At 43.6% G+C, this 13,727-nt stretch overlaps 1 protein-coding gene across 1 annotated transcript; it reads right to left on the bottom strand.

Moving 5' to 3' along the window:
* Positions 1–1,441: 1,441 nt before the first annotated feature.
* LOC109740366 (V-type proton ATPase subunit a3) lies at positions 1,442–8,682 on the bottom strand. The gene is made up of 18 exons (XM_045227896.2): positions 8,069–8,682; positions 7,504–7,548; positions 7,162–7,284; positions 6,969–7,076; positions 6,060–6,167; positions 5,803–5,976; positions 5,483–5,620; positions 4,832–4,939; positions 4,573–4,680; positions 4,310–4,458; positions 3,716–3,869; positions 3,372–3,532; positions 3,079–3,285; positions 2,800–2,983; positions 2,610–2,693; positions 2,315–2,517; positions 2,139–2,198; positions 1,442–1,972 (listed from the first exon to the last, which is right to left on the bottom strand). Exons 1-18 carry the CDS (start codon positions 8,213–8,215, stop codon positions 1,768–1,770), a joined length of 2,466 nt encoding a protein of 821 aa, XP_045083831.1. The 5' UTR covers positions 8,216–8,682; the 3' UTR covers positions 1,442–1,767.
* Between the last annotated feature and the right edge of the window lie 5,045 nt (positions 8,683–13,727).

Genomic DNA, 13,727 nt, shown 5'->3' on the forward strand with positions numbered 1-13,727 from the left:
TGCGTGACTCCATGAATTGTGTGCAGATCGAGGAGAGCAATCAGATGGGCACGGAGGTTGACAACAAGGGCAAGCAGCCCCTTCATCCAATGCCCGACGAGGTTGTGCTGCCGCCCACCGTCGAGGAAGACCCGAAGATGCCTGAGGGTGGCGACGACGAGGGCATGGAGGAGCCCCCCAGCAACAAGCGCCGCAACTACGGCCACTACCATCAGGAGGATGGCCCAACTCACTTCTGCAAGGTCATCCTTGCACCAAAGCTTGAGTGCATCCCCATGCCCCTGGACTTTACCAAGCACTTCGTCGCAGTGCCGACGGAGTTCAAGCTCAGGAACAACACCGGCTGCTCCTGGAAGGTGACGGTCAAGCTGATGAACGGCAGGGTGACCCAGGATCAGGGTTGGGCCACCTACGCAGCGTTCATCAGATCAAGATCGGCTACATGGTGACGTTCAAGCTCCTCACTCCTGACACCCTCAAGGTCATCATCTTCGACGACGATGGCATTGAGGTCGTCAACAAGTGCGGGAAGCACGACGAAGCCTTCGCCGCCAAGGAGTAGGGCCGGGCCACCTCTTTCCAGCGTACTATCTGAATTATGCTAGTTTATGGTTTATGAGTTGAACTGTTATGAAGTGTGGTGCTGCTTATATATGAATTATGCTAGTTCATGCTCTGTTTATACTCTGTTGTGCTTATGATGTGTGATGCCGAAGTGTGGTGGTAACCTCACCAACTAGCCAAAAAGGTTACTACACACCAGGCGTTGCATACAACCAAACACCATGCCTTGGGTTTGTCCACTAACATGCAGGCAACCAAACACCAGGTAGTGTGGCTCTGCCCATGCAGGCAAGAGGCCATGCAGGCGACCAAACAACATGCCGATGGTACATTTAAGGCTGCATTTGCATAACCAGGTTGGGTGGAGAAGTGCATGCAATGCGGATACTGTAGCGCACGGCAACCAAACACGCCCTATAACTCACGACCAAGGAAGAACGTCGCGTTTCTTCTAGATGTACTACTCCATTTATTTATACTTGATTAACATTTGTTGCCTTGTATAGCTGCAAAATATACTTTTTATAGTGATCTTATAAAAAATGAAGGGAGTATTTCTTTAGTGATCCTGACGCCTAATTGACATCGAGTAGACCCCGTAATTGTGAGCCCAAATATGACCCGTATACAAATTAGATTTTCCCCTCATTGTTGACTAGCCCCTCTGGCTCAGGTAACAGTTGACGACAAGCATGGCATACCTCAAGCGCAGCGTCAGTCTTTACAGCTGACATCAGATGGTAGAGTATCCAGCTTTTTTTTTTTTGGCCTCTGACTACGTTTGAAACTAACTTCCGTAATCTATTCCCAAATGCAATCGTCTCAAGGAAAAGAAAAAATGATGATACTTCATAAGACAGTAAAGTGAGCCCGAGAATAACCACAATGGAAATAACCTTTTATTACATGCTTATTTATGTCCAGAATGCACATCACCCAAAGGCAGCCACGAGTGCACAACTCGTTATTAGTATTACACCAAAATAAGGGTGATGCCACTAGAGTTTTGCTGCCAAACCTCCACAAAAAAATTCCTACCCTTCGTGTAATCCACATCTAAAGAAAAATGATGTTGCACCTCCCTTGCTCGAACAAGGGGCTGGAGTTTTATGATCGATCCGTGACAAACAATGATTGTTCTGGCAACAAGGCCACCCGCAAGATATTACAGAGACTACAATAGATACAAGAGTTCGGACGAGCTCACTCTTCATCCTCACTGATTAGAGCAAACGAGAATGGTGCGAACTTGTAACCATCACCCTCATAGAACTTGTTCTGGAACTCCACCCAATGGAGCCTCAGGGCGTGAAGGAATGCGCTTAGGGTCTCCATAACAAGCAACACACCGACAGTGGCACAGATGAAGACAACGACACCAATAGCGAGGATAAAAATATTGTTGTACCTACAAAAATGCACAAAGCATGATGAAGATGATCCTATTGATCATTAACTTGGATTTTCCCAAGATTTTGGCTGCTATTCCGATTTACTCTATTATTCCGAAGCCAATGAGAAGTAACATGATGATGATGATGATGATGAGAGAGAGAGAGAGAGAGATTGCTAACCCCAACGTCAGAAGGAGAACTTTATCATAGAACACAGTGGACAACTCCGAGTGTGCAAGACTGCAAGGAGAAATGTTAGTTGCTCGTTAGTAGCTAATGGAAGTGTGATTAAAGATTGTCCTATGCAAAACTGAGATGATGAAATGGTTTGAATGGTTCTTATTGTCCGGCAGTACCTGAGAGCCCAGAGACGAAGATATGAAGCAGTATTTGAGACTGCACCAAGAACAAACTCAATTGTATGGATCAGCTGGTGAACAAATATTTCACTGAACTCAAACTCCTCATGGTGGTTCGATTCTTCATTATGCTCCCCCAACTCTGCTACAACTGATTCATCTGCACCCTCAAGCATGGCGTACTGATGTCCTTGATGCCTCTGATGAATACCAAACATATAATATCAGCACAGAAGTAAATATGAACCGTAGAAACAGCAACAGAAATTCCAGGTTACTATATTAGACATACTCGCTCATGTTCCCATTTCAAGAAAAATGGCTTTGGAATCAGCATCCAGGGAACAGATACCAGAGCAAGTAGAAGCAAAACTTGCTATATAAGAAAGAGTGTGTGTTAGGAATAATCCAATGGTTTACTTTATAGTAAGAACGATCTTTCAAAACTTTATAGTGAGAACACAACAATGACAAATATAGACCTGTAAAGTTTTCTGGCCAGGAAATAACTGGTTCTCTCCCATGTCATCTGTGGGGCTAAGGAACATATATATCATAACATGGTACAGATCTGCTTTTGACCCTGTGCACCACTTAATGATGATAAGCATGGATAGGTAGCCAAACAAGCTGTTCAAGAAGATCAGCTGGGGAACAAACTGGTACCTGTTACAAATGTGAACAGCAATACAATAATTTAGGGACTGCAACACAAGCTACAAAAGGATGGGCCGCCTTTTCAAATTAGGATTTTCACTTACCAGATATTAACACTGTTCCTGAAGAATTTCGCATTAAAGTAACTCATAAAAATTCCAAGGTTCATTTGTGACACTCCAAGAAGAATTGACATTTTCATCTTCAGTGAGTTGAGAAATGGCAGCTCACTTCGACTACCATGCCACACAGGGTCCACGCCGAACGGGTAAGTATCCCTTACCTTGATTAACCCTTCAGTAGTAGAATCACTAATTACAAAAAAAAAGGATTAGCAAAAAGTAATGCATAAAATCTGGCTTTATACAAAGATAAAATTAGGTTTCTTTTATCTTACCTACAAGAAGAATCGCGGCATGCATAGGCTGATTTAGCAAAAAGTTCAAATGGAACGGAGAAAAACTCATTGTATATTAATCCTGTGTAGATTGAGAAAATTGACATCATCATAATTATGTAGCGGCCTCCAAACATCATCTCCATTATGTCTCCAAGTTTCTGTATTTCAATTCAGACATAAAAGTATAAGACACAGCTTACTTCGGGAACTTTCAGAACATAAATATGCTAGACTCTTTGGAATCAGTACCATATGTTCCAAAAGAGCGGCTGTTGGCTTGCAGCAATAGTGTAATACAGACACATATAGGTTTAGCAAAATGTAGAAGACGAGGAGCAAACCTGTGAAGCAAATTTCTTCTCTCGGATTATCAGATAGAGTGTTGCAAGTAATATGCAAATTCCATGACCCCAATCTCCAAACATGACAGCAAATAAGAAAGGAAAAGTGATAATAGTGTATACACCAGGATTCGCTTCTTGATACTTAGCTACCCTGTATCAGAAGAAATACAAAGTTAGCATTTACATATTCATACACTTGACTCGAACCCCAAGTAACACAAACACCCCTTATTCATTTCTCAAACAAGCAATGTTTAACTCAATGGATATGTGTTACTGAGATTCCACAAACCGATAAGCTGCAGAAATTTCCATTACAAGGTAATACACATTTGAAAACAAGTAGCTAACATTCTTTTGATGAATATGCATTGTGATTTTAAAGTGGTAGACATGGACACATGAAAAGAAAATGAAGACGGGAAGTGTTTATGGCTAGAGAGACAACTAGCTTGAGGCATGTTTTCACATATACAACAATAAAAGAAGAGGGAATAGGCGTTTTCTCAAATGCATAAGAATAAATAAGAGACTAATAAAATAGCAAATCAAGCATAGAATAATAAAGAAGATTGAATTCTGAGAACATACCCATATGCGTCAACAATTTCCTGGAAGGCTGAGGTAAATTTGTTTGTTTGGAAATATGTTGGAGGAGACTCTTTTGTGTTAAGAACCTGAAAAATCGAGCCAACTTGGGATTTGCTCTCGAGAGTAGCACGCTGAAGTGCATCCTGAATCTGAAAATATACACTATAAATCATAAATCATGCAGACCACAAACAGAAACCAAAGAATTAGGGTGGACAAATACATAAGAAGGCATCAGGGGTTAAGGAAACAAATTTTATTACCTGATTAGCTGCGAAAACTGGACTCCAGCCCTCACCAACTAAGCATTTCTTCGTCACATCAACGCTCAACATGTTTAGAGTGTGGTAAATTGATTTTTCCTTTTTTGCCTGAAAGATTTCAGTGCCAATTAGCAAATAATGATGGAACCGTGAAAATGAGAACTCCACCGCACACCATCTACAGTAACAACCAAAGTACACAGAACTCGAACTCTTGAGTAGAGCTTATCAGATGCCGAGATAAGCAATACAAACTCACCAGATGGTTCCAATGCTCAAACTCTGATGCAATAGTTTTGAGTATACTGTCACGATGAGCTAATCCCATGTCAATTGTTGCCTTTAACTCTGATATCTTTCCAGATACCTGTGTGATTGCAAGTATTTCAGTACATGTTATATCTTTATAGGCTCAAATTAGTAGCAGTGTGACACATAAGAATAACAAGGCAAAGATCTCCTCATGGCATCCACCTTATGTTCAAAAACGATGCAACAACATGAAATCATTTTGCAGTAGTCACCAACAACAAAATAAGATTAGAAGGAGCAAAACAACGTACATACTGCATAGTCATTTAATTAGATTTTTTAAAATCTGGCATTGGAATGACATCAATGCAGTAGCAGAAGAATAGGAGGTTAAGCAAGCTCATATCACATGCAAAGCACAGTATCTCCTACACACTACCATTCTTAACTACTCCCTCCGTCCCATAACATAAGAGCGTTTTTGACACTAGTGTAGTATAAAAAACGCTCTTATATTATGGGACGGAGGGAGTACTAACTTCCTCACTAGAAGTGCGATATCACAAGGTTCACGGATTTAAGCCAAAATACAAATATCCAAAAGAACACAAAAAAATCAATGAAGAATGTCAGAAAATAAATATTGCCAACTGCTGACCTCCTGAACAGTATGTGTTTGTTTAGCAAGGTCTTCAGGAAAAGGGTAACGGTTTGCACGAAAAGCATCACATATCTTCAGAATTTTGGCCTTTGCCCTCTCCCCAGAGTAGAATACGACAAATGTATTTTTGTACACCTGCATTGCCATGTAAAAGGTGTCAGATAAGTGTGTTTTGAATATAATAATGAGTGTAACTTCAGAACTAAAGAAGCACTGGACACTAAATCCATAATACCCATAGGATATACTGTCAACATGTTAAGTTGTATCACTCAAAGGGGAGGGATACTGACTTTTGCAAGTAACAAAAAAACTACCTTTTCTCCGGATTGCGGATCAGTGACAGGTTCATCAACAGACTCCTGTCTGAGCAAAATGTTGCCCCTTGTGGCACGGAATAAGATACGTTCAAAAGCCATGGCCTTTTCCTTTGGCACAAGACCACTCAAAGAGCCAAGTTTCACTTGTTTCGATGCATCTGTTAACATATCCTATAAATTTGACCAACAAAATATCAGTAAGGGAAAATAGAACAGGGCAAGGCAGGATGCTTTTTCTGAAACAATATTTTCACCTGCTCCAACAGAGGACTCTCCAGGGAAGTCTCACCAGACTGATTTGCTTCCATTTGCCTGTGTTGTGCTGCAGCGCTTCTTTGAGCTGAATAGAAAAACTCACCAGCCTGAAAGTTAAAAGGAAATTTAGGAGAAGCACTACCATAGTACCATATATGCCGACAACGGGAAGTTGGGTACAATTTTGCATGTTCGTATTTAAGAGGATGTGTGACAGTATTGTCAACCCTCACCCCACCCCAACACCCACACACATATGGTTTAGCTAACAGTTTATCTCTCAAGCCTCCCATGTGATACATGTCAAACATTGTTTCTCAGCATGGCAAAAAAGATACTACTGCCATTCAAATACTGGTCTTGGGACCTTACTATCTTAACACACAATCAAGAGTGATTGGCTTGGAACATTTATGACACGTCTAACCCCATAAGATAAATCTTGGAAGTAATTCAAGCTGAGGCAACGATAGACATCTCTACTCCTATAGAAGACTCGGTGATGATGGTGTGTCTCATCCATCATTTCTGACCATCTGATGTGTCTAAAACATACAAGGTAAGCTGTGGCTTTTTTGCAGAAAGGCCCCCACCACTCTGCTCCATATTTACAGAAATCCCCTAAAGTCTCTCCAGGCCAGCTCCCCCGCCGCCCACTTCATCCAAACAGATAAGAGGAATAAATTTGGGTAAAACATAACATAATTTTAGTGTACATATTACCAAAACTAGGGTGATTTTTATTCAAGTTTGTGAACTTGTATCAGTCTATTTTGGATCCATTGCGACGCACGGGCACTTTGCTACTAGCAAATATGCGTACAACTTATACAACATGCGCACATGCCGCAATATATGCACGTGCGTTCAAGAATAATTACTATAATGACAAGGCTAGGTAGCTATACCTTTTGAAGAACAGTACTGTACTCCAGTAGCTCATTGTGGGCCCGTTGTAATTTTTCATCGTTTGCATTTACTTCAGTTAGTTCAGCTTCCAGTTCTCCAAGCTTTACCTGTTCCTCGGGAAGTGTTAAAAAAGATCAACTGTTAAGATTTATGAGTTGCACATGATAAGCAGTATCTCACTGATTGGCATACCTCCATGTCATCAAAATCCAGAGGAGTTTCGGTTGATTGCATAGGAGAAACTAGTATTCCAGCTTTCGACATTTGTTCCTTAAAAAATCGCAGCTTGCGGGCCATTTCGGCACACCTTTTGATCTGCACAAGGAGTAGCCAGAGCAACAAACAGACAGTGAAAATAACCACATTAGATGGGGATATATAGTCTTGTGAGGACATTATATATATGAACGCCGACCAAGCATGGTATGATTAAGCAAACCGATAAACTGCTATGATGAACTTTCAAGAAGATAGTCCAGACCTATCAAAATGTAACTTAAGAAAAATGTGTCTACATAAACGAGCAAAAAGTACCTGGGCAGCATAGGTGCGTTGAAACGGGCTCTTGTCTGCGTTGAGCTGAGGGAAGAAAAAACAAACGTCAGATTAATAGCAAGGGAATCAGCCAAAAATCAAAAGCTGCACATAGCACATAGAACAGTTCCCAAGCATGAAAATGCACCGCGAGTTCCATGATCTAAGAATCATGTGCACTTGCATATTAATAGCAAGGCAAATAATTCCCTATTAAAGAGCAGAGCCCTGCTAAGTGCTAACTACCAATCATGGGTCACGGCAATGCAAACCAACAGATCACAATTCCGATGGATACGTGTAGTAATAATATAGTACTAGTAGTAAACAGCGAATAATTACGCCGCACAAAAGTCTTAGTTCCCAAATTCGCAATGTCATCTGTGACCCCCTGCCAATTCCAAGGGAATCGCGAGCACGGAACCCTAGCGACAAGCGACCAGCTCAGATCGGCACATCGGGGCGGGCACCAGCCAGATCCTCCACCGGAACAAGCCAGGCAGCTAAAATCGACGGCGGGGGGGGGGGGGGGGGGGGGGGGGGGGGGGGGGCACGGGGGACTCACGTCTTTGAACTGGATGAGGCCCAGATCGCCGAGGTGGGAGACGGCGAGGTGCGCGGACTCGGTGGGGATGATGACCTGCAGGAGCTGCATCGCCTCCGACCGCATCAGATCCATGGAGGGGCAGCAGCCCCCTCCGCTGCGCGCCATGGCGGCAGGCCCGGTACGGGCGATTGCTCCTCTTCCTGCTCCTCTCCGGCGGAGGTGGGCAGGCGAGCAGTACGGCCCCGATCGGCTTCGCGTCGTGCGGAGCAGGGAGGGGGCGAGGGGAGGATGAGACAGGCCGGGTCCTGTCGACCATGTGCTATTATGCGGAGACGTGGCTGGGCGGGGAGGGACCGATACGCGCAGGGCCCAGATGTCAGAGGGCGGCGGAGGCGGTTCTGTGCTGTGATTTTTTGCTTTTCGGGAAACCAGTTTGCGTTTGTGATTGGAAGAGTTCGTGGCTGTCAGAAGGATCTGGATGTTTTTTTTTGGATGTGAACGATCTGGATTTCGACGGGGTGCGAGGAGAGGAGTGTGAGGCTGGTAGGTGGGGTCGACCAACGTGTCGTGTCGGTCCTGATCTCCGATCGGTGAGGGAGGATGGCACGTAGAGGCAGCTGGATCGATCGGATCGTACTCTTCTCGTTTTGCCCCTTTCCAATGAGAACCTCTTTCTTTCAAGAGCGGAGAGCCGAGGTCGGTTTTATTTTTCCGGAAGTACTCCCTCAGTCCTTCAGTTCACAAATTAAGATGTTTTAGATATCTTCCCTCAAAAACAATGTTTTGGATATCTTGATATGGACCATATACGAAATAAAATGAGTGAACAATAAACTAAAATGTACTTATATACATCTAATTTAGAAAAAAGGCCAGAACATCTTACATTTATAAAGAAAGAAAGTAGGTGGGTCATAGACTCTCTCTTTCTTTTAGTTGGGGTCATAGACTCTTACGGACTCCCGTATGCTCATAACCCAGCCCAGCTTGAACATCGTCCTATGCAAAAGAACAATACAGTCTTGGGAGCTCCTAACTGGCACCTTTAATGCTGGCTGGTGTTTATGGCGCCTACGCAGCTCTTGGTATGGATCGACCCATCACGAGGCACATAAGCAAATCGACCGCCAGCGGACACCTACGTGCACGCTCTGTTCAATGGTGGACCGGTCCTGGTTGACCAGATGACTGGTCGACAGTTAACATTGAAAAAAACCATGAATGTCAAAAATGTTCACGGATTTAAAAAATCACAAAATTAAAAAAAGTTCATGAATTTTTAAAAACAAGTTCATGGAATTTCAAAAAAGTACATCGAATTTGAAAAAAAGTTCATTGACTTCGAATAAAGTTCACTAATTTCAAAATAAGTTCATCATATTTGAAAAAAGTTCATTGATTTTTAAAAATGTTCGTCATATTAAAAAAATCTCATCAATTTGATAAAAGTCCATCAAAATTGAAAAAGTTTCATCAATTTTGAAAAAAAACAATTTTCAAAAAACAATCATAAAATCCGGTGAAGTTTTTTTATCAAATTATAAAAAAGGAAAAGAAAAATGAAAAAAGAAAATGAAAAAGGAAAAAGAAAATGAAAAGAAAAAAGAGAAAGAAAAAGAAAAAATAAGAACAAAAGAGGGAAGAAGATCTATGTGATCACCAGAGGGTGAATTGGCTGGGGTTATTACCGCGTGTTGCTCTGAACTCCTGCGCCGCGGGTTCGAATCCCACCTTAGCACGCATTAACTTGTAGAGCTTTTTTGCGGATTTAACACACAAGAGAAAAGTAGCTGGGGCGGCCCACCGCGGGGCGCTTCAGGTGCCTGTTTGTAAAATACACAATAACGAACGCCTGAAGTGCGCTTGCTGCGTCGTTTTGCACAGAGCCGACAAGACTAGTCCATTTAGTCAGGTTTTTGTTTCCCTGGTTTTAAGATTTTTCTAGAGAGTATAGGTTTTTAAGGACATGGTACAGTTTTTTTTCATTTGTTGCTGTTTTTTATGGTTTTTTTTATTTTAAAAGAGGTTGTTCTGAATGTCAAAAAATGCTTTTGTTTTCAAATTTTATTCAATTCAAAAAATCTTGTTTTCAAAATTTGTTCGGGAATTTCCAAAAAATGTTTATATTTTCAAAAAAATGTTCACGATTCAAAATGATTGTGTTTCCAAAAACTCAATAATTTCAAAAATTGTTCGTTTTAAAAAAAATGTTTGGAATTTCAAAAAATGTTTCCATTTTAAAATTTTGTTCACATATTCAAAAATTGTTCGCATTTTCTAAAAATGTTTGAGAATTTCAAAAAATTGTTTAACAAAAATGCTTGAAAAAAAAGAGGACAAAAAACCGAGCTACTTCGTCTGACTCGCTACAATAACACACCCTGTTACACTTGCGAGTCCATTGCTAGGGCAAACCGCACAATCAAGCCCAAGAGAAAAACATAAGAGAAACAAATGGCAACAACGCCAGATCGACGAAAGCGAAGATGTCCCGCAACCGCTGCACCTTCTGGAGAATTCCTACCATGCTCCTGTGCCTTCGAATTGACGCGTACCAAGCAATACCTTCAAGAAGAACTCACACTACTGCCCCGACTGATCCTAGGATTTCTCCTTATACACGGAAGGGGTGGGGAAGGGGTACACCCGCCGCCCTTCAAGAAGGGCGGCTGCGTCCACGGGCATCACCGCGTCGGTACCCCCACACAACCACAACCCCGGACCAACCGTCGGCTCCACCACGCTTGCCAACCACCAACATGCACCAACACAGTCTTGGAGTCGTCATCGACGTCTCACCATGGCAAACGTTGTGAGGCCGGCCGGACCAAGACGAACCAACCGTAGATAGGGGACGGTAGTACCACAACCACGTGGGAGGGAACAACCTCCACTGGCATAAGCAGTAGCAGACCGGACGCAACAGCAGGAGCACACCAGGCAACTGCCCGGCCGGACCCAGATCGGGTCCGTGAAGCTCCCGCCTCCAAGCTGTAGCAGACACGACGCCGTAGCCGCTGCCCCATTGCGAGCTACTCGTCGATCCAGCCGGGCGACACGTCAGAACCCAAAACGGCCCGTCCTGACCCCGATCGGCCCCAAAGGGCCCAGATCTGGGCCTACAGGGCGCCGGCGGCCATGTCCAGCACCAAGTCGCACCGCCGCCAAGTGTCGCGCCATTGCCTCGCCACCACCATGGCCTGCGCCGGAGAGCTGCTGGCCGAGCTGCACCGCCGCCGGGACACGCCCTCCTAAACCGAGCGCCCACGTTGGGAAGAAGAAGGAGCCGCCACTGCCGGCCTCGCACCCGCGCCGCGTGGCCAACTCCCGCGTGGGGCCCGCCAGTGGCGGCGGCGAGGGGGAAGGGGGCGCGGCGGAGCTCTGGAAAGGGTCTATAAATGGCTAGCAAAGCATATATAAGCTGATAACAAATACATGTTTATTTAGTTTGATTTATGAACAGACAACATGAGCAAAACCATTAGTTGCATATATGTGAGTCTTCACTTTTTAGACTGCCCACAGTGGGAGTAACATAGGTAGTAACATCACACATATCTAGATAAAGTAGATGACGTGGCAAACAATAAATGAAGAAAGAGAGGAAAATAGTAATATAGCTAGTTACTAGTAGTATGAGTAACATCACACATATCAAGACAAGATGTGTCTATAGCTTAGTAAATAAAGTGTTGCATGTTACCGCACATATGTTACTCCTCACTATAGAGGTAGTAACATAGACTAGTAACATAGTGACTAGCCTTAGGAGATGTGAAGTAACATGTAGACTTAAATCCTCAATTTTCTCAGATAGTAGCCTAAGTGTGCGCAAAAATGAATATCCTCACCTCAAATTTAATATTAGAAAGAGATAAGCATTAGATGGCCATGAAAACAGGTGCTCGAAAAAAATAAAAGTTATTTCTGAGTTCTTTATGTTTTTTAAGCCTGCTATTACCAATCAAACGTACATATGCAAAGCCTTTAAATAGTTAGAAGCATTCATCAAATATAATCATACACAATTTACCAATACCACAGGTAGTACTACCCAAAGTTTGCTCATGAACATTGATTGGCACAACATTTGGCAACCTTTTTAAGATGATAAAACTGTTATGTCACCCAAGCAACCTTTGTATGCTAACTATAAACTATCAGTACTCGTTCCACATGGAATAAGCTTCAAATTCAACATGTGTGCACGCGTTCTTTCTTAGAAAAGCAGCTTATTTAAATGTATATCCTACAAATTCTGAAAAATTGCAGCAAAAGACCGCCCCGGGCGCCCTGCTTGGGGAGGCGACGCCCCAACCCCGCGCCGGCGGACTAGCTGCTGCCGTACGCGATGCTGGCTGCGATGACGACGTGCGTTGGCATGGCTGCTGCTCGTACCGCTCGAGCTCTGGCTGGCTGGCTCCGGAGCTACGGAGCGTCCTGCGCACGTCCCGTGCTGCGACGTCCTAGCAACGACAGCAGCTAGCCCGTGCGGCGTCCTAGCAGCGGCCACGCCCTAGGCCGTGTGGCCGGTCCTATCAACGGCCGCACCTAGGCGGTATCTAGCAACGGCGTCAGCGGCTAGCAGTGGCCCTGTTTTGATCCATGGGTTAGAGTTAGTTTGGGTTAGTTTGGAATCAACTAACCCAAAAATATCCAAACAGAAGGGTTAGTTTGGGTTAGATGCATCTAACCCATCCAAAAAATCTAACCCACCAAGAGGTGCTTATTTGGGTTAGTTCTTCTCGGGATCACTAAAAAACATGTTTTTCTCTCGCTCTTCCCGCAGCAGATCCCTTCCCACTTCCTCGAAGCTTCTCGTCCTCTCCCTCCCTCACTCTCGCACCGCCCGTGAAGGCGCCTCGCCGTATCCCCGCTCCATCTAACCCTGCCATCCAAACACCTCTTTGGCTAGAGTTAGTTCACGATTAGTTCAGAGTTAGAATCTAACTCTAACCTCTAACTGAGTTAGAGTATTCAAACAGGGCCAGTGCTCTGCTTCTAGCAAAAATTCAGTTTAGTGTTTCTGTGCAAGTGCAAGTCCATCGTTTCAATTTTCTAAACATGTGCTAACCGTGGGCGTCTCCAATTTTTAGTGCTTCTCAGCTCCTAGTACTAGTAAAATTCAGTTTAGTTCAGTTTTAGATGTTTTGACACTAAAATTCAGTTTCGACAGTTGACGAAAATAGATTTAGTTTTGAATGTTTGAGTGCCCTATTATAGGGCTGCTGTTGGAGACGGCGACTCTTCGTACCCAAAAAAACAGTTTTTGTGCCCAAAATATTTCACTCCACCAACTTTTTGTGCCATAAAATAGGGCAGCTGTTAGAGATGCTCTTACTATCTTATGTAAAAGCACCACATTGTAAAAATATATTTGATAAACGTTATTTGATCAAGTGCAATAATCTTATCAAGAATATGAACAACTTTATTATTGACTACCTTAGTAAAAAAATGGCAGATTCAACACACCTACAGGGCTATATTCTTGTATCCTATTAGCATTCACACATTTAGGTAATCGCTTCGCAAACAACTGCTCCTCCCGAGTAGCCCCCCGCGAGGCGGCCGGGAGGCCCCCAGATCTCGTCGGCTGGACTCCCCCTCTCCTCCTCCTTCCTCGCCGCCGCCCAGGGGCGTGGCCAGGTGAAGCCTTGCCATTGCTGGCGCCGAG

Source organism: Aegilops tauschii, chromosome 4, assembly GCF_002575655.3.
Source record: "Aegilops tauschii subsp. strangulata cultivar AL8/78 chromosome 4, Aet v6.0, whole genome shotgun sequence".
Classification (NCBI taxonomy): Eukaryota; Viridiplantae; Streptophyta; class Magnoliopsida; order Poales; family Poaceae; genus Aegilops; species Aegilops tauschii.